We start from the raw sequence: 22199 nt of genomic DNA on the forward strand, positions 1-22199 counted from the left end.
ATCCCATTAGCCTTGAGAAATATATATAACTCCTTCTTGAATATATTTAATGAATTGGCCTCTACTGCCTTCTGTGGTAGAGAATTCCACAGGTTCACCACACTCTGGGTGAAGAAATTCCTCCTCATTTCTGTCCTAAATAGCTTACCCCTTATCCTTAGACTATGACCCCTGGTTCTGGACTCCCTGACCATCGGGAACATCCTTCCTGCGTCTAGTCTGTCTAGTCCTGTTAGAATTTTATAAGTTTCAATGAGATCCCCTCTCATTCTTCTGAACTCCAGCGAGTACAAGCCCAATCGACCCAATCTCTCCTCATACGTCATTCCTGCCATCCCAGGTATCAGCCTGGTGAATCTTCGCTGCACTCCTTCCATGGCAAGAACATCCTTCCTCAGATAAGGCGACCAAAACTGCACACAATACTCAAGATGTGGTCTCACCAAGGCCCTGTACAACTGCAGCAAGACATCCTTGTTCCTGTACTCGAATCCTCTCGCTACGAAGGCCAACATACCATTTGCCGCCTTAATCGCCTGCTGCACCTGCATGCTTACCTTCAGCGACTGGTGCACAAGGACGCCCAGGTCTCGTTGCACTTCCCCTTTTCCCAATCTATTGCCATTCAGATAATCTGCCTTCCTGTTTTTGACAACAAAGTGGATAACCTTGCATTTATCCACATTATACTGCATCTGCCATGCTTCTGCCCAATCACCCAACCTGTCCAAATCATACTGGAGTTTCTCGGCATCCTCCACACATGCCCACCCAGCTTTGTGTCGTCTGCAAACTTGGAGATATTACATCTAGCTCCCTTGTCTAGATCATCATTAATATATATTGTGACTAGCTGGGGTCCAAGGACCGATCCCTGCGGTACCCCACTAGTCACTGCCTGCCACTCGGAAAAAGACCCGTTTCTTCCAACTCTCTGCTTTCTGTCTGCCAACCAGTTCTCTATCCAAGTCAATATCTTACCCCCAATCCCATGTGCCTTAACTTTACACACTAATCTCTTATGCGGACCTTATCGAAAGCCTTCTGAAAGTCCAAATACACCACATCCACTGGTTCTCCCTTATCTATTTTACCAGTTACATCCTCAAAAAATTCCAGTAGATTAGTCGAGCACGATTTACCTTTTGTAAATCCATGTTGACTTTGTCCGATTCGGTCACTGTTTTCCAAGTGCTCTGCTATTACATCTTTTATAATCGACTCTAGCATTTTCCCCACTACCGATGTCAGGCTTATCGGTCTGTAATTCCCCGTTTTCTCCCTGCCACCTTTTTTGAATAGTGGGGTAACATTAGCTACCCTCCAATCCATGGGTACTGTTCCAGATTCCATCGAATGTTGGAAGATGATCAGCAATGCATCTACTATTTCGAGGGCCACTTCCTTAAGTACCCTAGGATGTAGATTATCAGGCCCTGGGGATTTATCGGCCTTCAGTCCCATCAATTTTCCTAACGCCATTTCCCTACAAATACTGATTTCTTTCAGTTCCACCCTTTCATCAGACCCTATGTTCTCCGGCATCTCTGGGAGGTTATTTGTGTCCTCCTTTGTGAAGACAGAACCAAAATATGTATTTAGTTGGTCTGCCATTTCTTTGTTCCCCATTATTAATTCCCCTGATTCTGACTGCAAGGGACCTACACTTGACTTCACCAATCTTTTTCTCTTCACATATCTATAAAAGCTTTGAGTCAGTTTTTATGTTCCCTGCAAGCTTACTCTCACATTCTATTTTCCCCTTCTTAATTAATCCCTTTGTCCTCCTTTGTTGAATCCAAAACTGCTCCCAATCCTCAGGATTATTGTTTTTTCTGGCCAATTTATATATCCTCCCCTGGGATCTTATGCTATCCCTAATTTCCCTTGTTAGCCACGGTTGAGTCACCTTTTTGTTTTTTATGCCAAACTGGGATGAACAAATTCTATAGTTCATCCATGTGGTCTTTGAATGTTTGCAATTGCCTATCCACCGTCAACCCTTTGAGTGACATTCCCCATTCAATCCTACCCAACTCGCGCCTCAGACCATCGTAGTTTCGTTTATTTAAATTTAGGACCCTAGTCTCTGAGTCAACTACTTCATTCTCCATCTTAATGAAGAATTCGATCATATTATGATCACTCCGACCCAAGGGGCCTCGTACAACATGATTAGTAATTAATCCTTTCTCGTTACATAATACCCAGTGTAAGATGGCCTGATCTCTGGTTGGTTCCTCGACATATTGGTCCAGGAAACCATCCCATAAACACTCCAGGAATTCCTCCTCCACAGTATATTGTTACTAATTTGGTTAGCCCAATCTATATGTAGATTAAAGTCACCCATGATGACTGCTGTGCCCTTATTGCACGCTTCTTTAATTTCCCTTTTAATGCCATCCCCAACCTCCGCCTTACTGTTTGGAGGTCTATATACCACTCCCACTAATGTTTTCTGCCCCATGGTATTTCTCAATTCTACCCATACAGATTCCACATCATCAGTTAATATCCTTCCTTACAATTGTGTTAATCCCTTCTTTAACCAGTAATGCTACCCCACCTCCCTTTTCCTTTTTGCCTATCTTTCCTGAATATTGAATACCCCTGGATGTTGCGTTCCCAGCCTTGGCCATCCTTGAGCCACGTTTCCATAATCCCAACCAAATCATATTCATTTACCTCTATTTGCGCAGCCAATTCAGCCACCTTATTACAAATGCTCCTCTCATTAAGACACAGCCTTCAGGCTTGTTTTTTTTGGAATTATTAGAATTATTATTTACTGTGGCCACGTTTGATTTAAACCGTTGATTTCTCTGACTGCCACTTTTGTTTTTCTGCTTCCTATCTTTTGCTTTTATCCTTGTTTCCTTTTCCTCTGCCTGCCTGCTCAGGTTCCCAAAGAAATGAAAGAAGAAGACATGCACAAGCCCTAACTTTTTCTGGCCCGTATAGTGAATAACTAGTGGATATGTACAGCAACTCCACACATGTATTTTAATGCCGAGTCCCTTGGTGTGGTACCGGTATAACAAAGCTTTTGGAGGAACAGGGCAAATTGGACAGCAACTTCCTGACTTCAGTGTTTAATTGCATATGTGCGGACGCTGGAAGTCTCTGTCCGATTTACTCCATAATAATGGTGAGCGCCAATAGCCTCGCTGTTATTCTTATCGCAAATTCTGGGCCCATATCTCGTTATGTAGGAAGCCTTTGGGGAGAGCCTAATGGAAATTGCTTCAATATGCTTCTCCATTAGATTGTATATACTGTATAACTCTGCAATCTTGAGATTCAGAAGAAGTGGGTGAAAGGAACAAGACTCTACTTAGAAATGTATTGTTTTTGAAGCACTTGGGTAGACTTCCCTATAGGAAACCTTGCTGTGGATAAGTAGTGCGCACACTCTTCACGTCTTTAGTAGAAATATCAAGCCACTGGTAATTTCAGATACTTGGGCTGGGAGAGCAGTGAGAATAGTAATTCCCTCTTTGGCTCCTGTTAGAATTGTCGTTGGTATAGAAAGTGTCAGCCCTTTGCAGTTTTAATGTTCCACATTATGGGCTTTGGGCACAATTTGTACTTTGTGAATTCCTGGTCTTGTGCAATCAGAACAGCTGTGCATATTTCAGACACTTTACCACAAGGCTGGAAAGTTCCAAGGCAAATCTTCAGCCACATGCATGCCTCTGAGGGGCTGTATAAAGGAAGTCATGGGAGAAAGTTTCCTGTAAATTTCAAATTGAAATTTGTATGAAACTGCAATTTAATGAGAGGGGAGAGGATGACTATTTGCTGGTTGATTAGCACTTTTTTTTTCTGGTCCAGAAAAAGCCACAGATGTGAGAAGTTCAGTAGTTTCTCAATTGTGGGTCTGTTACTAGAGAGTCAAGTGGTTGCGGAAGGTTTGTCACTTCCCAGTGAGAAATGTGCTATATATTTACATGAAGTTATATATACTGTATATATAATATTGGGATTTTAGCTTTTGATCAGCAGTCAGAAGCATTCATAGTAATGGAGTGGTCTGTGGTTCTGATTGCTGTATTTACTGGACCACAGAATGTGGCAGTTCATTGATAAAAAGAGGAGGAGGTTGCGCCTGATACTGCTGCTTCCTATTTCATACTTGAAATCTTACTGGTTTTAAGCTTCACTTTTCAGACTCTTATTGCCTAATACTTTTTAAGGACTGTATATTTATTGATGACCTTAAATGCAATGAAATATGTACTATATATCTTTATTCTACGTATCTGACTAAAGGTGTGAAGTTCAAGTTAAAAACTGGGAATTTACTTTAAGAAAGCTTCCGAGAGCAAGGAGTTGAATTCTGGCATTGATGTTGCAGGGAAACTATAGATGATTGCGGAAGAATCAGTCTTGCTGTGTGCTGCTTTTTGCTAATGTCAGGCCATGAATAATCTGTGACTGCTGCAAATCTGATGCACAGGACTGCATTCCTGTAGTACATGTAAATGCTACCTTGTAAATATATATCTTTTCACAGGAAATTCTAAATGGTATTTTTTAAACTTGTTTGAAGGGGGAGATGAAAATTTTGTTTTAAAAATATTAATTATAAATGAATTCCCATGGTCCTTTGCTTTTGTGCTGACCTACTTTGGACTGATTAGAGATTAAAAGTGTGGGATGAGGTTTTATTGTTTACATTTGAGGCAGTTAATGAGCACACTGCAAACCCTGCGCTCTGTGCCTTAGCTGCCAACAGCATTTTCACACCAACAATGAACTAAATTTACGTCAGAAAACGCTTAACTGCAGATTGCAGTGTTTTACGTAGAAACGAAGGAAGCTGTAATGGATTCTGTGGTGGGATGTAGCAGTCAGCAGCAGCCGTCGTTGCAGTGCACCATCAATGTGAGAATCATCTGGTATAGTCTCTGCATGGATCTCCAGCTCTTGAAAATGCACCCTGACTCTCGGCATGGTAACCAGAATCGTCGTTAAGTCGCTGTGTTTATGGCAATAGCAGCATAGCATGTAATTTCTGCTTTGCTCCTGTTAACGACAGGGACTGCTGTTAACCATCTCTCTTCCTTGAGATTTCACAATGTATATTCCGTGGCACTGGGATTATTTGTGTGACTGAGGAAAGGAACTTTCATCCATCGTTGCTGCATTTTGTTGTTGCTTTGCAGTGAACAGCTAATCTGCATCGAAAGTCGTGATTGTGGCATGGACCAGCTCTGCTTTAGTTGCATTTCTTGCAGTAGAAGGGTGGGCTTTGCATGCTGCATACTTTCCCTATGTATTTTTCTGATATTGTTTGTATTGACCACTAGGTCAAATCTCATTTTAGCTCTTGACTGCTGAGTTAGTTGAGCATGCAAAGATATTTGTAGCCTAATTTCTCATTTCCATAAATTACTACGTATAAAGAAAAAAAGGAAACTGACCCTTGGGGGAAAAAAATCCTAATCTTTCTGAATTTGAGTCACTTTTTGTAGATGGTATAATATGCTGTCTTAGTTCTGGAACAGGAGGTAAAGTGCAAATGAAGAAATTAAGTGATTTACAATCTGTATTTTAGAAATGCGATTCTTCGGTAGACTATTTAAACTAGTATCTGAACCTAGCTGCTGCTTGCTTTGAATGTATTAAGAATCATGGCTGTTGTCCAAACAGTGCAGCAATTGAAGTTGCAGTGGTCTGAGTTTTACTGATTTATTTTTTTTAGCGCTTGTAACCTTATGAAAAAGCCTTTATTGGCCATGATTAGGTGCCACTTTCAATTTAGATTTTTTTTGCATAACCTTCAAAATCCATGTTATAGTTGTATTATACTTTTTATGTCCTGAAGCATAGGAGGCATTTGTAACGCTTGTAATTTTGCTATAACCGTGCCTTGTTTTATCTACATAGAATCCTCCTTCCACCTGGGAGGCCTGACCTATCTGGAGTTGCACCATGTCAAGAACTGTGGTGTTATTTCATAATAGGCTGGTATGTAATCCCACAAGTAGAGGACAAACAGTAGTTTTTTTCCTCCAGCATAACCTGCCTTGGCGCAGTGGTCAGAAGGCCCTGCGCTCAAACCTTAGCCCAGGATAGGGTTGCTAACTCTGGTTCAACACACAACCTCCTGCCTCCAACAGCCCTGCCCCACCCCCACGCTCCTGACATTGGTTGGCTTACACGTCCATCCTTGTAGCTCGCCACCTTTCCATGCCAATTGGAAAGCAAACCGACTTTCATTACTTGATGGGAATGATTCTTGACTGTAAATCAAACAGCCTTTTTTCCCCCCCATCTCCAATATTTTTATAGCTGATAAACGTAAGTGTTCAAAGAAAATGGGGAGAAAGATTTTTTAAATACCTCTGATTTTTCTCCTGGTTATTCACAGCAGTGTCGGTGAGATTAATTGTAATTCCTGGAGACTCTAGTACAATCTGTGATGGTTGGCAAGCCTACTTCAGGACCTGAACACACAATCTAGGTTGACATTTCATTACAGTGCTGAGGGAGTGCTGCATTGTTGGAGTTACTGGATGAGATGTTGAGCCGAGGCTCCATCGGCCCTCTTCGATGAATGTCCAAATCAAGTGAAAAAGCCATTGAAAGCCTACAACAAAGTTCTGGTCAAGTTTGTTGCAGCTCCTTCCCCCCCCTCTCCCCCTCTCCCCCTCTCCCCCCTCTCCCCCAACACAAAACTTGAATTGTCTCATAAGGCCTTGGCTTTGGCACCATACAGTTACCTGACCAATAGGTGCAAAAAGAAAGAACTTGCATTTACATTGCATGATCTTATTAAATGGTGGACCAGGCTCGAAGGGCTGAATGGCCTACTCCTCCTATTTCTTATGTTCTTAATTAGCCTTTTACATCCTCCGGATGTTCCAAAGTGTTTCACAGCCAGTGAACTACTTTTGAAATGTTACTGTTGCGGGGTAGGTAAATGCAGCAGGCAGCTTGTGCATCAAAGGGTCCCATAAACCAGGGGTTCGCAGACCTCAAAGGTTTCAAGAGGTCTGCCATAAATAACCACTGGGATTTATATTAAAAAAAAAGAAAAATACACTGTCGCGTAAAGGTGTGACTGAACTGAGCAAACATCTGCGATGACGGCGGCAGCTGCCGCTGAGCCCCGGCCCTTGCTCGCTGAGGAGGGAGATAGGTGGTGGTCGCTGAGCGCAGAACTCCCAGCTTGAGCTCTTTGTCCACCGCTCTCCTCTCGCCAGGTCCCGCTGTATATTTTGTACTTCCCACACTTGTCCTAAAGTCGCACTGCGTGGGTGGTTGTTCCACCCCCACCCCCCAGGCTAATTGGGGCAGTTTGCTCTTCTACTTTCACCCCTCGCTCCCTGAATCCCCCCTCTGCCATATATTGCCAGCGGCAACTGTAACCCCTTCAGTTCAAGTGTCCGGCGACTATTGAAATCTGCCAATGGTGGCTCGCGTGCGTACGCCTGTTCCGTTTCAGATTTTCTTTGTCCTATTTTTGTTCGTGCAGTGGCAATTGTCAATCAAATGAAGAAGCAGGGAAATGGGCGGCAGCTGAAAGGAGCTGCTGGAGTCAAACAGTGAGTTGCTGTTTTTGTTGAGTAATGGTGTGGAGATGCCGGAGTTGGACTGGGGTGGACAAATGTAAGAAGTCACACAACACCAGGTTATAGTCCAACAGCTTTATTTGAAATCACAAGCTTTCGGAGCGCTGCTCCTTCTTCAGGTGAAGTGGAGAAAAGCATAAAGACACAGCTTATATAGTCAGAGAATCATGTCAGATGTTTACAGGTAACCTTTCCAACTGCCATTTATCGCACCTCGGCAGAGAGATAATCACAGCAGTCAAAGGTGTGAATGGTGTCCAAACAGGTCAGTCAGGGAAACATTACATCAAAGAACAATGAGGTGGGGTCACAAGGGGTCAAATATTGCAGATGCTGGGGTCTGTATGAAAAACAAAAAAAGACAAAAAACATTTTTTTTTTTTTTTGGCTGGAAATCACAGCAGGTCCGGCCGCATCTGTGTAGAGAGAACAAGCCAATGTCGACTCGAGTCTGGATGACCCTGCGTCAGGTGGGGTTACATGTAGCGTGACATGAACCCAAGATCTCGGTTGAGGCCGTCCTCATGGGTGCGGAACTTGGCTATCCGTTTCTGCTCGACGATTTTGCGTTGTCGTGTGTCTCGAAGGCCGCCTTGGAGAAAGCTTACCCGAAGATCGGAGGCTGAATGTCCTTGACTGCTGAAGTGTTCTCCGACTGGGAGGGAACACTCCTGCCTGGTGATTGTTGCGCGGTGTCCGTTCATCCGTTGTCGCAGTGTCTGCATGGTCTCGCCGATGCACTATGCTCCGGGGCATCCTTTCCTGCAACGTATGAGGTAGACAACGTTGGCCGAGTCACATGAGTATGTACCATGTACCTGGTGGGTGGTGTCCTCACGTGTGATGATGGTATCTGTGTTGATGATCTGGCATGTCTTGCAGAGGTTGCTGTGGCAGGGTTGTGTGGTGTCGTGGTCGCTGTTCTCCTGAAAGCTGGGTAATTTGCTGCGAACGATGGTCTGTTTGAGGTTAGGTGGCTATTTGAAAGCGAGTAGTGGAGGCGTGGGGATGGCCTTAGCGAGGTGTTCGTCGTCATCGATGACATTCACCAGCATCTGCAATATTTGACCCCTTGTGACCCCACCTCATTGTTCTTTGATGTAATGTTTCCCTGACTGACCTGTTTGGACACCATTCACACCTTTGACTGCTGTGATTATCTCTCTGCCGAGGTGTGATAAATGGCAGTTGGAAAGGTTACCTGTAAACATCTGACATGATTCTCTGACTATATAAGCTGTGTCTTTATGCATTTCTCCACTTCACCTGAAGAAGGAGCAGTGCTCCGAAAGCTTGTGATTTCAAATAAAGCTGTTGGACTATAACCTGGTGTTGTGTGACTTCTTACATTTGTTGAGCAAGAGGAGTGGAAAATGTCAACATTAAGAAACTATTAGAATTGACACTTATTACCAGCAAAACTGAAACAGTTTGCAAACTCACTTAAAGACTCGCTGTCTTCTCTTTCCTCATTTTCTCTCCTACTGTCTTCAGTGTTGACTCGCACTGTAGTATAGTTACAAGGGTGCTGGCTGCCCTTTGGTGCCTAACCTCATTCATTCTTCACCGATGAGCCTATACCTTGAGTGTTGCCCTGCTTGATCGAGCAAGACAGCTATCACTGGCAGACCTGATTGTTCACACCCAATGTTGCCCCCCAGCTGGGATTTCAACCTTCCCAGATTGTCCTGGAGTCGCCTGGAATAAAACATTAATCTGGACACTGCTGCGAGCAATTTGGGAGAAAAATCATACAGGCCTTAAAAAAAAAAAAAAAACACATTTGTTTATTAGTTAAAAAAAATTGGAGATGGGAGGAAAAAGGATGTTTGGCTGATGTGCCGGGAACAGTCGGTGATGGAGTCGGGGACTGCAGGAGAAAGAGCGAGACTGAGGTTCCAGCGATTGGGGCTTATGTGGAGGGAAAGAGGGATGTGGGGACCAGCATTTTCTGCAGTGCCAGGATAGCAGCAGCATAATGTGTGTGGGAGCAGCGCTGAGAGAATTTTTATATAGAAAAATACTTGTGTTACGGAGGTCTGTGGAATTTCTATAACATGGGAGGGGGGCCTCAAGCAAAAAGATTGAGAACTCCTGCCATAAACAACAGAGATAAAATGACCAGATAACTTGTTTTGATGCTGTTGGCTAAGGAAGAAATGCCTAGAAGACCAGGAGAATAGTGCCATGGGATCTTTTGCGCCCACCTGAGCTGGCAGACGGGTCCTCTGTTTAATGTCTCATCCGAATGAAGCTACCTCTGGCAGTGCAGCACTCCCTCGGTACTGCACTCAATTTAGTCTAGATTATGTGCTCAAATCTCTGGTGTGGAGCTTGAGCCCACGACTTTCTGACTCTGATGCGAGTACTACTTACTGAGCAGAGGCTGACACTTGAGCTGTAGCTTCAGCATCACCCGTGGTAATCGGGCCTTTAGCTGTGATCATGTTGCTTGAAGATAGTTGGTTAAATCGGCTTTACAGTTGTCTTTGTAAAGGGGGAAAGGAAGGAGGAGGCAAGCAAATCTATTTCAGGAGTTTTTCATTCCTTGGCAATGGGCTCTGGCAAGATACTGGTTCAACATGCTTCATTTAAGTAAATACTTCTAATTCCAACTAGCAGCACGTTCTGAGATGAGCAAAGATATCAGAAATAACTTTGTTAATACTTCTGGTTCATTACGCTTTGCATTTGTGTTTCTGCACTCTAGACTACAGGAAAACTCTAACCGTGTTCCCAAGGGTCTTGGTAGCTTCATGTGTTTGCTAGACTTCAGAAAAGTTTGTCCGTATAGCCATACCCAGTGACTTATGGTCATCTTCCAAGTACAGGTGAAACACAGTGTGTCCTTTGTTGTAAGAAAGCATCAGCCCCTTCAAAAGAGATCTAAAAAAAAATTGATATCCGCAAAACAACACATTTGTACCCTGCATCAAATGCGCATTTGTCTCTTGCCAGGCTCTCTGGGTGAATTTTGGGCAGAAGTAGTCTGCTCAAGTAAACTTGATCACTAAACTCCTGATAGTGAGGAATTGGGTGTGAGCTGCTGTAGACATTAATGACATGACTAAGCTTGTATAACAGTCAATCACAAGTGTTTAGACACCGGAGCTGCCCAGGGTATTGTCTTGCCCCATGTGCTCTGCAGGGCCAAGACTAACAGTTGTACTGTTATGATTACAGAAGGCTGGAGCTGTGTTTTTCAGGGAATTGCTTATTCTTGGAACCTGGTCAAAGCAACCTTCGAAAAGTTTTAAAAAGACTAGCACAAGCTTTCCTGATAGCTCAGTTGGTAAATTTGTTGTCCAGCATGGCATTGAATCACGCAGAACAGATAGGTCTATGCTGAGTTAACTGACCTCGGTAGGAGCATCATATTTGGCCTCTTCCCACCTGTGGTTAGGAGGGAGAAAATCACTCTTGGTTCCTGGTCCTAATAACTAGCCTGTGATCCCCACCAGAAAGTTCGTGTTTAGATTGGCTGTGATGCTCTTCACAGTAGAATAGCTTGCAGTTACTTGCTGACAAGGTACTAGAGGATGGCTGACAGCGTGGATTAATGCCTTCGAGAATGAGTGGAAAAAATTGCGACTGAATAAATGCTACTGAGCCTCCCTGGGTATTTCCTTAAGTCATCATAGAAAGTTACAGCACGGAAGGAGGCCATTTCGGTCCATCGTGTCCGCGCCAGCCAACAAAGAGCTATCCAGCCTAATCCCACTTCCCAGCTCTTGGTCCATAGCCCTGCAGGTTAGAGCATTCCAAGTGCACATCCAAGTACATTTTAAATGTGGTTAGGATTCCTGCCTCTGCCACCCTTTCAGGCAGTGAGTTCCAGAACCCCACAACCCTCTGGGTGAAGAAATATCCCCTCTAATCCCCTCTAAACCTTCCCCCGATTACTTTAAATCTGTGCCCCCTGGTGTTTGACCCCTCTGCTAAGGGAAATAGGTCCTTTCTATCCACTTTATCTATGCCCCTCATAATTTTATACACCTCAATAAGGTCTCCCCTCCGCCTCCTCTGTTCCAAGGAAAACAGACCCAGCCTATCCAGTCTTTCCTCATAGCTAAGGTTCTCTACTCCTGGCAACATCCTTATAAATCTCCTCTGTACCCTATCTAGTGCAATCACATCCTTCCTGTAATGTGGTGACCAGAACTGCACACAGTACTCTAGCTGAGGCCTAGCTAGTGTTTTATACAGTTGAAGCATAACCCCCCCCGCCCCTGCTCTTGCCTTTATTAGCTGTGGCATAGAATACAAGCATTCCGTATGCCACCTTAACCACCTTATCTACCTGGCCTGCTACCTTCAGGGATCTGTGGACATGCACTCCAAGGTCCCTTTGTTCCTCTATACTACTCGGTGTCCTACCATTTAATGTGTATTCCCTTTCCTTGTTAGCCCTCCCCAAATGTATTATATCTCACTTCTCCGGATTGAATCCCATTTGCCACTGTTCTGCCCACCCGACCAATTTATTGATATCTTCCTGCAGTCTACAGCTTTCTTCTTCAGTATCAACCACAGCTGATTTTAGTATCATCTGCAAACTTCTTAATCATGCCCCCTATATTCAAGCCTAGATCATTAATATATACCACAAAAAGCAAGGGACCTAGTACTGAGCCCTGCAGAACCCCACTGGAAACGGCCTTCCAGTCACAAAAACACCCATCAACCATTACCCTCTGCTTCCTGTCTCCGAGCCAGTTTTGAATCCAACTTGACACTTTGCCCTGGATCCCATGGGCTTTCAACTTCGTGACCAGTCTGCTATGTGGAACCTTATTAAAAGCCTTGGTAAAGTCCATATACACTACATCAAACGCACAACCCTCATCTACCCTCCTTGTTACCACCTCAAAAAATCTGTGCTGACTATCCTTGATTAACCCGTATCTTTCTAAATGAAGATTTATCCTGTCCTTCAGAATTCTTTCCAATAATTTTTCCACCACCGAGGTTAGGCTGACTGGCCTGTAATTACTCGGGCTATCCTTTTCTCCCCTTTTAAACAAGGGTACCACATTAACAGTCCTCTGGCACCACACATGAAGCCAGAGAGGATTGAAAAATGGTCAGTGCCTCTGCTAGTTCCTCTATTGCTTCGCTTAACAGCCTGGGATAAATTTCATCTGGGCCTGGGGATTTATCCACTTTTAAAGCTGCTGAACCTCTTAATTCTTCCTTTCTCACTGTTTATTTCATCTAATATTTCACACTCCTTTCCCCCCCCCCCCCCCCCCGATAGCAATGTCTGCTTCGCCCCTCTCTGTGAAAACAGATGCAAAGTATTCATTAAGAACTCTACCGACATCTCCTGCCTCCACATATACATTACCCTCATGATCTCTAATAGGCCCTACCCTTTCTTTAGTTATCCTCTTTTCAATATGTTTATAAAACATCTTTGGGTTTTCCTTGATTTTACTTGCCAAGAATTTTTCATGCTCTCTCTTTGCTTTCTTAATATCCTTTTTAATTGCACCCCTGCACTTTCTGTACTCCTCCAAAGATTCTGGAGTATTTAGCCCTCTGTATCTGTCATACGCCTCCCTTTTTTTCTTTATCCTACCCTGTATGTCCCTAGACATCCTGGGGGCTCTAGATTTGTTAGACCCACCTTTTTTCTTTAAGGGTACATATTTGGTCTGAACCCTCCGGATCTCCTCCTTGAATGCCTCCCACTGCTCTGACACTGATTTACCTTCAAGTAGCTGTTTCCAGCCCACTATGGCTAAATCCCCTCTGAGCTTAGCAAAATTTGCTTTGCCCCAATTTAGAATTTTTATTCCTGGTCTATCCTTGTCCTTTTTCATAACTACCTTAAATCTAACAGAATTATGGTCACTAGCACCAAAATGCTCTCCCACTGGTGCGCCTTCTACCTGCCCAGCTTCATTCCCTAAAACTAAGTCCAGAACTGCCCCCTCCCTTGTTGGGCTTGCTACATACTGACTAAAAAAGGTTCTCCTGGATGCATTTTAGGAATTCTGCACCCTCTATACCCTTCACACTAATTTTATCCCAGTTAATATTGGGGTAGTTGAAATCCCCTACTATTATTGCCCTGTAGTTTTTGCACTTCTCAGAAATGTGTCCACATATTTGTTCTTCTATCTCCCTCTCACTGTTTGGGGGTCTGTAGTACATGCCCAGCAGTGTGATTGCCCCTTTTTTGTTTTTCAATTTGACCCATATGGCCTTGTTTGATGATCCCTCCAACATCATATCCCTCCTCACAGCTGTAATAGTTTCTTTAATCAATACCGTTGGACCCCCCCCTCCCTTTTTACCACTATCCTGTCTGAAAATCCTGTAACCAGGAATGTTGAGCTGCTGCACCTGCCCCTCTCAGCCACGTCTCTAATAGTTATATCATAGTCTCAAGTATTTACATGTGCCCTCAACTCATCTGCCTTGTTTGCTATACTCCTTGCATTGAAGTATATACCATTTAGTACAGGCAAACCTCCTTGTTGACTTCTATCTAGCCCTTGATTCCTCTGTCCTTCCAAATTACTTTCTACATTTTTGTTTTCCAATTTGTTTTTCTTCCCTCCCTATTGACTCTATACTTAGGTTCCCATCCCCCTGCCAAGCTAGTTTAAATCTCAATGGACAGTACCAGGTCGGGCTGCTAGACAGGAATCTGTCCCTGGGGTGAATTCACTGAAGCAGTCAACAGGATCACTGAATGGAAAAAGCCTCCTTCCACCTCTTAAACTCAGGATTCCCAATCGCAGCAGCCCCCGAGGATATTCCGAGATTGGGTGCATCTGACCGTTTTATTGGTACCAGACGGCATTAGATGAGACGTGAAGAGAGACTATCAAAGAGGAGATGAAGGACTTGCATTTTGTGGAGCCTGCTCCATAGTTTAGGGAAATTATTTTCTTATTTGAGATGTATGTGAGCAGCGAGGCTTTGTTCTAAAATAAATGCAAGTAATACTTTCAAAGTTCTGTTGGATTAATATTTCAGGGTTTTACTTTGTCACTTTTTATAGTCCTCAAAAGCACCAGACGTTTCTGGAGCGCAGGATTCTAAATGGCTTTGTGTTGACAGAAAACTGCAAAATGTTCACATTCTTGCAGATTGTGTCACCAGGGTACTGGCTAGCTGTGGTGTATCTAAAGAACACATCGTGAATCAGGGAAGTCAATAACATCCAATTGAGCATCAGCAATTCCAAGTATTTTTGTTTGACCTGATGTTTGGCATTCAAGGTTTTTACCAAATGCTTATCAGCACTCATTTTCCTTGGTTATATACCGATTCAGATCTGCATGATTGACCATCAAGAGTATAATTTGTAAAGGTGGCCATCACAGAGGTTCTTGAATTTGTGAACACTTGAGTAATTATGGCCTCACAGAGCAAAGAGGCTGAGAGTAAAAATGGAAGCATCTAAATTTCAATTTCAATTTCAATTTTATTTGTCACATAACCAAATACAACAAGTGAAATCCAGTCAATGAAATGCTTTTTTCTTAACGAGCCGAGCGCACCAAGCAGCAAAGGACACTTAGCTGCCTGGTATGCACGGAGCCCGCAAGGACGGCAGCCATCTTCAGTTTATTCATGGCTAAGAGTAGAATGCAAGCTAACTAAACAGAAGAGAATGGGGAAGAGGAGAACCATGATATGTTGCATGTGAAGAATTGAAGCAACCATAATCAAGACATGCATGTCTTGAGTTACTTTAGCAATATTTAATAAATGTGCACATTTGATATGAAAAATGTGAAATACGCATTGTATAATGCATGCATCCTTGTCAGATTCATTTTAAAATGTTTTTTTTAATAGGCAGAATCTGGTTATGGGTCAGAATCAAGTCTACGGCGTCATGGCTCCATGCTGTCTCTTACATCTGCAGCAAGTGGTTATTCTGCCACATCCACCTCCTCATTTAAGGTAAGAAACATTGTTCTATTTTGCTCACTGTAGAACCCCCCCCCCCTCCCCCAACACCCCAAGTAGGTATGTTACTTTTGATGTGCAATTTATTGCTATGGGAGAAAAATAAGAGTTTAAGAATTCTGCTTTTGGGAGAAGTTCATTTTTGGAGGTCGACCAGTGCATTGGTTAACACGGTAAAGCATTCCGTTTTGATGGCTTAGCTAAAACCAGAAAGAGGTGTTCTTTCTCTTTGAAGACTGAAGGGAAATTCCAGTCACCCTACAGCTTCAGTTGACTGACATTGTAAGCCTGTGATATGGTTACCTTGCCAGAAAATGTGTTTTTTTTTGGGGGTGGGGGGGGGAGAGCAGAGAAAGAGGAGAATATTATAATTTTTAATTTCAGGAGAGGACCACCTTGATTAGTGTACTGAATTCTCTGACTTGCTGCTTGGCAGAATATGTCAAGTCTGTTGGGGTGGGTGAGTGAGTGTTGGGTTATAATGCAATAAGTTATACTTCAGTCATTGTGAATATGACTTGAAACATATATCATCTTCATCTACACTTAGGCAGTACTGCAACAAAATGATCTCGCCACATTTTTCATGGTCAGGATCACCGTCTTTGACATTCCCAGGTATCATTATTCCAGGGGCACAACAGGTTACAGATAACCCTATAGTTAGGTGAACAATGTTAGGACTATCACTAGGCCTATTAAGCATATTGAGCATGAGGCTGCACATAACATTGTGTGTCACTTGATACACTTAACAGTATGTGTTTCGCAGTGGAATTCACCACTCCGTGCCTTCATTTGTAGTGTCCAGTTTTAAAATTTAAAAAAAAAAAGGTGGGCTGGCCCTAGTATAATCTGTGGTAGGTGTGGCATTGCATAATAAACGGGGAGAGTGCATGTGAAGTTTGTGCAGAAAGAGAGATGGAAGCTGGGTTTATTTAGGGTGAAATTCGTCTTGGACGGTAGTGCAAAACCGTCTTCAGTGGAAAAGAAAATCAGGCCGAGTGTAAAGCAGGCTGCCGATGCTTATTGCCAGTTTTAAACTACCACCCAGTACTAATTTCAATTACTAGATTTTTTTAATTTATAAATTCAAGCAAATCGGTGGGTGGTGGTGGGGGGCTGACTTTTTTTGAGGGATGTAGGTTGGAGTGGAAGAATCAGGTGGCATAACTCAAATGTTTCTGCAAATATTGAGATTTCTAGAATAGTAGATAAACCATTTTAAATATGGAATAAGTTTCAATGAATTATTTTGTCCTCCAAGTCCCAATGACCCTCACTTTTGCCATGGAAAATTCACTACAGATTGAGCAGTTTCCGATGACATCTGCTTTGGGCTGAGCCTTTGGGTTTTATTAAAGCATGGACTTAAATTGGCTTCAGAACTATTTTGCAGATACTCTAGGTCCCGAGTGTGAACCTATACATCCTGTTTTTTGTGTACTTTTGCATAACCACTATCGGCACGAAAATGCATACTCTTGAAAGCTCCCAGAGGCATTAGAAACTTGTAAACTGCTGGCTATAGATGAAAAACTATATAGTCCTTCATTTGTTACCACAGACTTCCATTGGGCCAGTCCAAGATCTCAACCAACAGGTAGGAAAGCTTAACATTTGCACATAAGCAAAATGCACCATTGGGTGACTACAATCGATCTCCAGTGCTTTCAGCAGGGGGCGGTTTGAACTAAGCTGTACTTTATACAAAATAATATGTTTGGGTGATTAATTGCAGAAATATAAAGGGATTTAATTATTTATGATTTTGGGCCACTTCACAAATGTGTATCAATTAATTTAACAATACTGCTACCATTTTGAAGGTCAGTTAACAAAATGGTCAGGTATGACTGATGTCTTCTCAAAGTTGTGACTAAAGGTAAGGATTGGGGAGAATGCAGTTATATTGTTTTGGATGCATAGCTAAAAATCTTGTGTTAAAGGATATAGTGCCATCCATTGTACATGGTACTTCCCAAATATTTCAGGTACTTGAGCTATTAGAGCAACTTTGCATAGCTATAATATATCTGAATGAAGCTTATCTTTTTGCTAAGCAGTACTGGCAGTTTTGATTGATGCACCCCCAAGTTATCACTGCCTAATCGATGGGGAGCAGTATTTCTGTCTATAGAAAGTGCCATTTTTTTTTCTGCATGGTGTGGAACAACAGAATAGAAAACGCCTTCAACAATGCTGGATGTTTAGAATCTGCAGAGTTTTGTGAGGGAAGATAGATTCTGGTAAGTAGCACAATTGAGGCAGATTGACAACCCAGAGAAATGAATGCTGAATTAAGAGAAAAGACATTATTGGAAACAGAAGAACTTGGCTACAACAAATTAATTCAAGGAAGAAAATTTGGGTCTCTGTAGAAATTAAAGGGAACATGAAAGGCTGACAACTTTCCACTGGCGACGCTTGCCTTTGCCAGCAGTCAAGATATTACGCCAGGCTATATCCAAATGGAAGACGAGGGCAAAGACGTGGAGGTTGCGCATCAGCAACCTATACAGAAAGGCCCTCCATGCAGAATGGAATGGCATGGAGGGAATTTTCGAGAGAAGGTTCAATTGAGGCTGAGGTTCCCGACGGAGCTCCATCCAAATGGGGGTGAGATCAGTCGGAACAGCTTCCACGCTTGAGCCTCTTGAATGCACCTAACCAAGTCGGGGCCGAGTGTGCATTTCACTCCCTAGATGGTTTGGTCACAAGCCAGACGTAGCACCAGGACACCTGGGCAGCAAATGCCTCTGGCAATATCCGCCCTGCTCCGCTACCATCTAGTACGTCCCTGACTCTCGTTACTTTAGCAGCAAGTGCTCTTCTCTCCAGCAGTCACGTGTTGTTCAAGCTAGGCAACTCGACTGGGGTAGCGGAGGAGCGCCTCTGCTAAATAAGTCACCTTAGCTGAGAGAGCCCCTGGTGGAAGCTACCAGGTTCCAGACTATTGGCATATCAGACAACTCTCGCAGGGATAAAAATATTAATTGCAGTTTAATAAAAAAGAGCTGCCTGTCATAAATCAGGCTGTGCATCTGATGGAAGAAAAACAGCACCAGTGCGCACCTCTTTGGGGACACTTCAACATACAGATATCTCGAGGGTCTAGAAGTGGACAGCCACAACCTGGGTGTGAACACATCAGATCCTGACCACCCTCTACAAGCAGGAGACCTAGAACTCTGGCAGAGACCCAGTGCCTAATCTTTGACCCAGGAGAAATCAGTGAGTTTTCTCTGGATCTTGGCAATGAATCCAGGGGGCGGGATCAAAGTGACCAACCAGTACCAAAGCATGGCAGCCACCAATTGCTTTAAAACCAATGCTGTACCGCCCTGTTTGAAAGCAGTCGGAGCAGTTCTGCCGACACCACCGACTTCTCTGGCAACTAGGGACGAGTAATAAAATGTGGCTTGCTTGCTAGCATTGCCCACTTGGTGAACAAATAAAAATAAAGTAGGTGCTAGGATAGTAACTTGGGGTACTGTGCAAGTTTATCTAGTTAACTTGAACTTTGAAAGCGGTGTTGCACTTGGTGGGGAAGATGATTGGTGAATGGGTGGATAACTTGTGAAGACCCATGCACAGTATTGGAGAGTAGGGTTTTCATCACTCAAAGAAACTACATAACAGTGTGTTAAATAGGAATTGTGTAACAGGTCAACAATAAGACAGCATCCATGCATGTTCTCTTGCCACTTGTGCTTTCAGACTTATCTTGTATACCTAATTTTTCCCTGCCCCCGCCGGGGGGGGGGTGGGGGGCGGGGGGTGGCAGGAAGAGCCACAACTCTACCTTTCCATGGTTCAGCGACTCGAATTGTTGCACGCTAAACATAAAGTCAGACATGGGGGTGGCGGTGGCGGGCGGGGGGGGGGGGAACTGTCTGGCCCATTGAAGCTTACCTCTAATACCCTGAAACCCCAGTATAGCATCTAGCTGCGTTTTGAACTCTGCTACCCTGCTCGGCAGACCATTCCAAACATTCATCGCTTAATGAAGTTCTTCATAATACCTGTTTCTAAATCCACATCCCTCTCCTCTAAACATTAGCAAGAGTTATTTTCCCAGTATGGTGATTACAAGCCCAGTATGGCAAGTTCACTCCATAGAAAGTGAAAGTGTGCCTTATGTTTAAAGGAGGGGTTACTCTTTGACCTATAAGGACCACATGTGTACAGTAGATGTACCAGAAACACCCCTAGGTGGCTTTGAGCTGATTTGAGACTTTTTTGTGGTATGGCAGCTTCTGGGGCCAATACAGAGGGGGTTCCCTGGACAGTAATGGCTATCTGAGGCAGTTCACATGCCTCTTAATGAGCATGTGTGCTCTGAGCTGGTCTATGACCAAGATCTGTAAGTTCCACCTCTGATTTTGTTTGCTTATAAATAGGAGTAGAAATAAATTAATATATAATTTGCAAATATAGTCAACATTCTTTGATTTGTAGTTCAGTGTCCCCAGGCTAACTTTCAATTCTGACTTGGTGGTGGAAATGTTTGGATTCAGTAGATATGTGTTACTGCTCATGTGTACTTGAGTTCTTGGTGCTGCCCCTTCTGGTCATGATGAGGATGTGGCCAGAATGTAGCATTTTTTTACATGGTGTTTTGGGAGGAGGATGTAGAAGAGGGTCACTGGAGGTAGAATGAAGTTGTTAGATGCTAAACCCCCTCAAATTTCCTAGGTGATCTCACCTGTGAAGATGCCCAATAGCATTTGTGGAGATTTAATTACGATCAAAATAAATGCAGAAAAATGTATAAAAGTATGCAATCACACATTCTGAATTTCACTAATAAGGCGTCCACATTATAATTTTCATACTAATGCAGTTGCCATTAGCTAATGAATTTTTTTCAGGAATTGTGTTCTTTGTTTTAACTCTTGTTAGGATGCTTGTAATGTTTGAAATCAGTGATTTGGTTTCAAAATTCTAATTGAAACCTGGGTCCCAAAACAAACTCATACTGGCTGGTATTACAATAACTGTTCACTATGTTTGTCAATATCCCAAGTTGCCCGCAATAGGTTGAATTGCCAGTTCTGTGGCAATTGTTTTGCCACTTATCTGTAAAGTAGCTTAGGAAATTTAATAAACTTAGCATTTTGTGTGTTTTGGATTTCAGAAAGGCCATAGCCTGCGTGAAAAACTTGCTGAAATGGAAACCTTCCGTGATATCCTATGCAGACAGGTTGATACACTACAGAAGTACTTTGATGCTTGTGCCGATGCTGTCTCTAAAGATGAACTCCAGAGAGATAAAGGTGCATTGATAGAATTTTCCTAAACATGGAATATTTTTAATTGATGACACAATCTTGTACTCTTTAACCTCAAAAGCCATTTATGTAGTCCTTTAATGAATAATTGATTGTCAGAACAATTTTGTCAAATTATTTTTTGGGGAAAAGGATAGTGTACTGGTGTATAATTATTGTTATTGCTGAGTTTATACAAGAAATGCAAAATGCCTAGAACAGTGTTGATTTTACTACTTCTTCCTGTTGCTCAGCCATTTTTTTTTGTGGCAGTCTTCCATAGAATGCTAGAACTTTGAATTATTTCATCTAGCATCATTGGTTTGTGTGTTGCAGTTTGCTTACCATAATGGGCCTTGTTTGTTCAATTAAAAAGAACCTGACCGGCTATAATTTTCTACTGGTAAATTCTTCAAAGTGCTAATGTGTGTGAATCTGGGAAATGTAGACAAAATTAATATCTCTGATGGTTAAATATCAAGGGAGCATTGTTCTAAGAGGTGTTCAGTTGTACATTCTTTAAAAGCATTGATCGGTATTCAGGAACTAAAGCAGGTGTAATTTCAGTTGCTGTCGGGAGCAAAAAGCCAGCCATGCAGTCCATCATGGAGTGACCAGATGGATTACAGAGATATTTTCCAGTCCTGTACATTTGTGTTCTTGCACCAGATGACCAGGGACTATTCTTCATACCGTATCTTAATTTATTATTCTCTTGATCTCTCTGCAGCATTTGACACAGTCAACTACACCATGTTCCTTCAGTGCTTCTCCTCTCTTCCCCAGCTTTGTGGGACTTGCTTGGTTCCACTATACCTAGCCAGAGCATCTCCAGCAATGGCTTCTCTTCCTGCACCCCACCACCATTACTACTGGAGTTCCCCAAGGATCTATCCTTGGACCCCTCCTTTTCCTCATCTGTGTTGCTCCTCGGTGACATCATCTGATGACTTGGTGTCCGCTTCCATGTGCACACTGATACCCAGTTCTACCTCTCTGCACCCCTCCACTGCTTCTGTGTTGACAGCCTGCTTGTCTGATATACAGTCCTGGATGAAGTGCACTTTCATTTAGTTAAACATTGGGAAGACCAAAGCCATCATTTTTGGCTCCCGCCACAAACATTGTGATGCGCTATCAATCACTCAAAAGACTGAGGTTAAGTGAGTAACTAACAGGCTTTTATTAACAAGAGAATGAAGGTGTGCCTCGAGTGGTCGACCGGTCCAGAATACAGAGGGACTGTGGAGCAGTCACCTTTTATACCTGGACTCGTGGGAGGAGTCAGCCGAGGCATGTACAGACATGTACACAGTGGAATACAAACAGTGGTTTACCACATTCACCCCTTGTTTAAAAATGAGTCCGGCGGGGTGAAGTGTATTAAAAGTTTGTGTATTGGAGTCTCTCC

General features: G+C 43.0%; 1 protein-coding gene across 1 annotated transcript in view; it reads left to right on the top strand.

Moving 5' to 3' along the window:
• LOC147124614 (ceramide transfer protein) overlaps window positions 1–22199 on the top strand; it is a 157542-nt gene that overhangs the window by 79374 nt on the left and 55969 nt on the right. The window contains exons 4-6 of the mRNA XM_085982436.1: window positions 15402–15509; window positions 17083–17118; window positions 20656–20794. Of these exons, the coding sequence (XP_085838562.1) occupies window positions 15402–15509; window positions 17083–17118; window positions 20656–20794 (283 nt within the window). The remainder of the gene's footprint in view (window positions 1–15401; window positions 15510–17082; window positions 17119–20655; window positions 20795–22199) is intronic.

This window comes from Somniosus microcephalus, chromosome 1 (assembly GCF_052327205.1).
Source record: "Somniosus microcephalus isolate GS21.2 chromosome 1, FLI_Smic_1.0, whole genome shotgun sequence".
Lineage (NCBI taxonomy): Eukaryota > Metazoa > Chordata > Chondrichthyes > Squaliformes > Somniosidae > Somniosus > Somniosus microcephalus.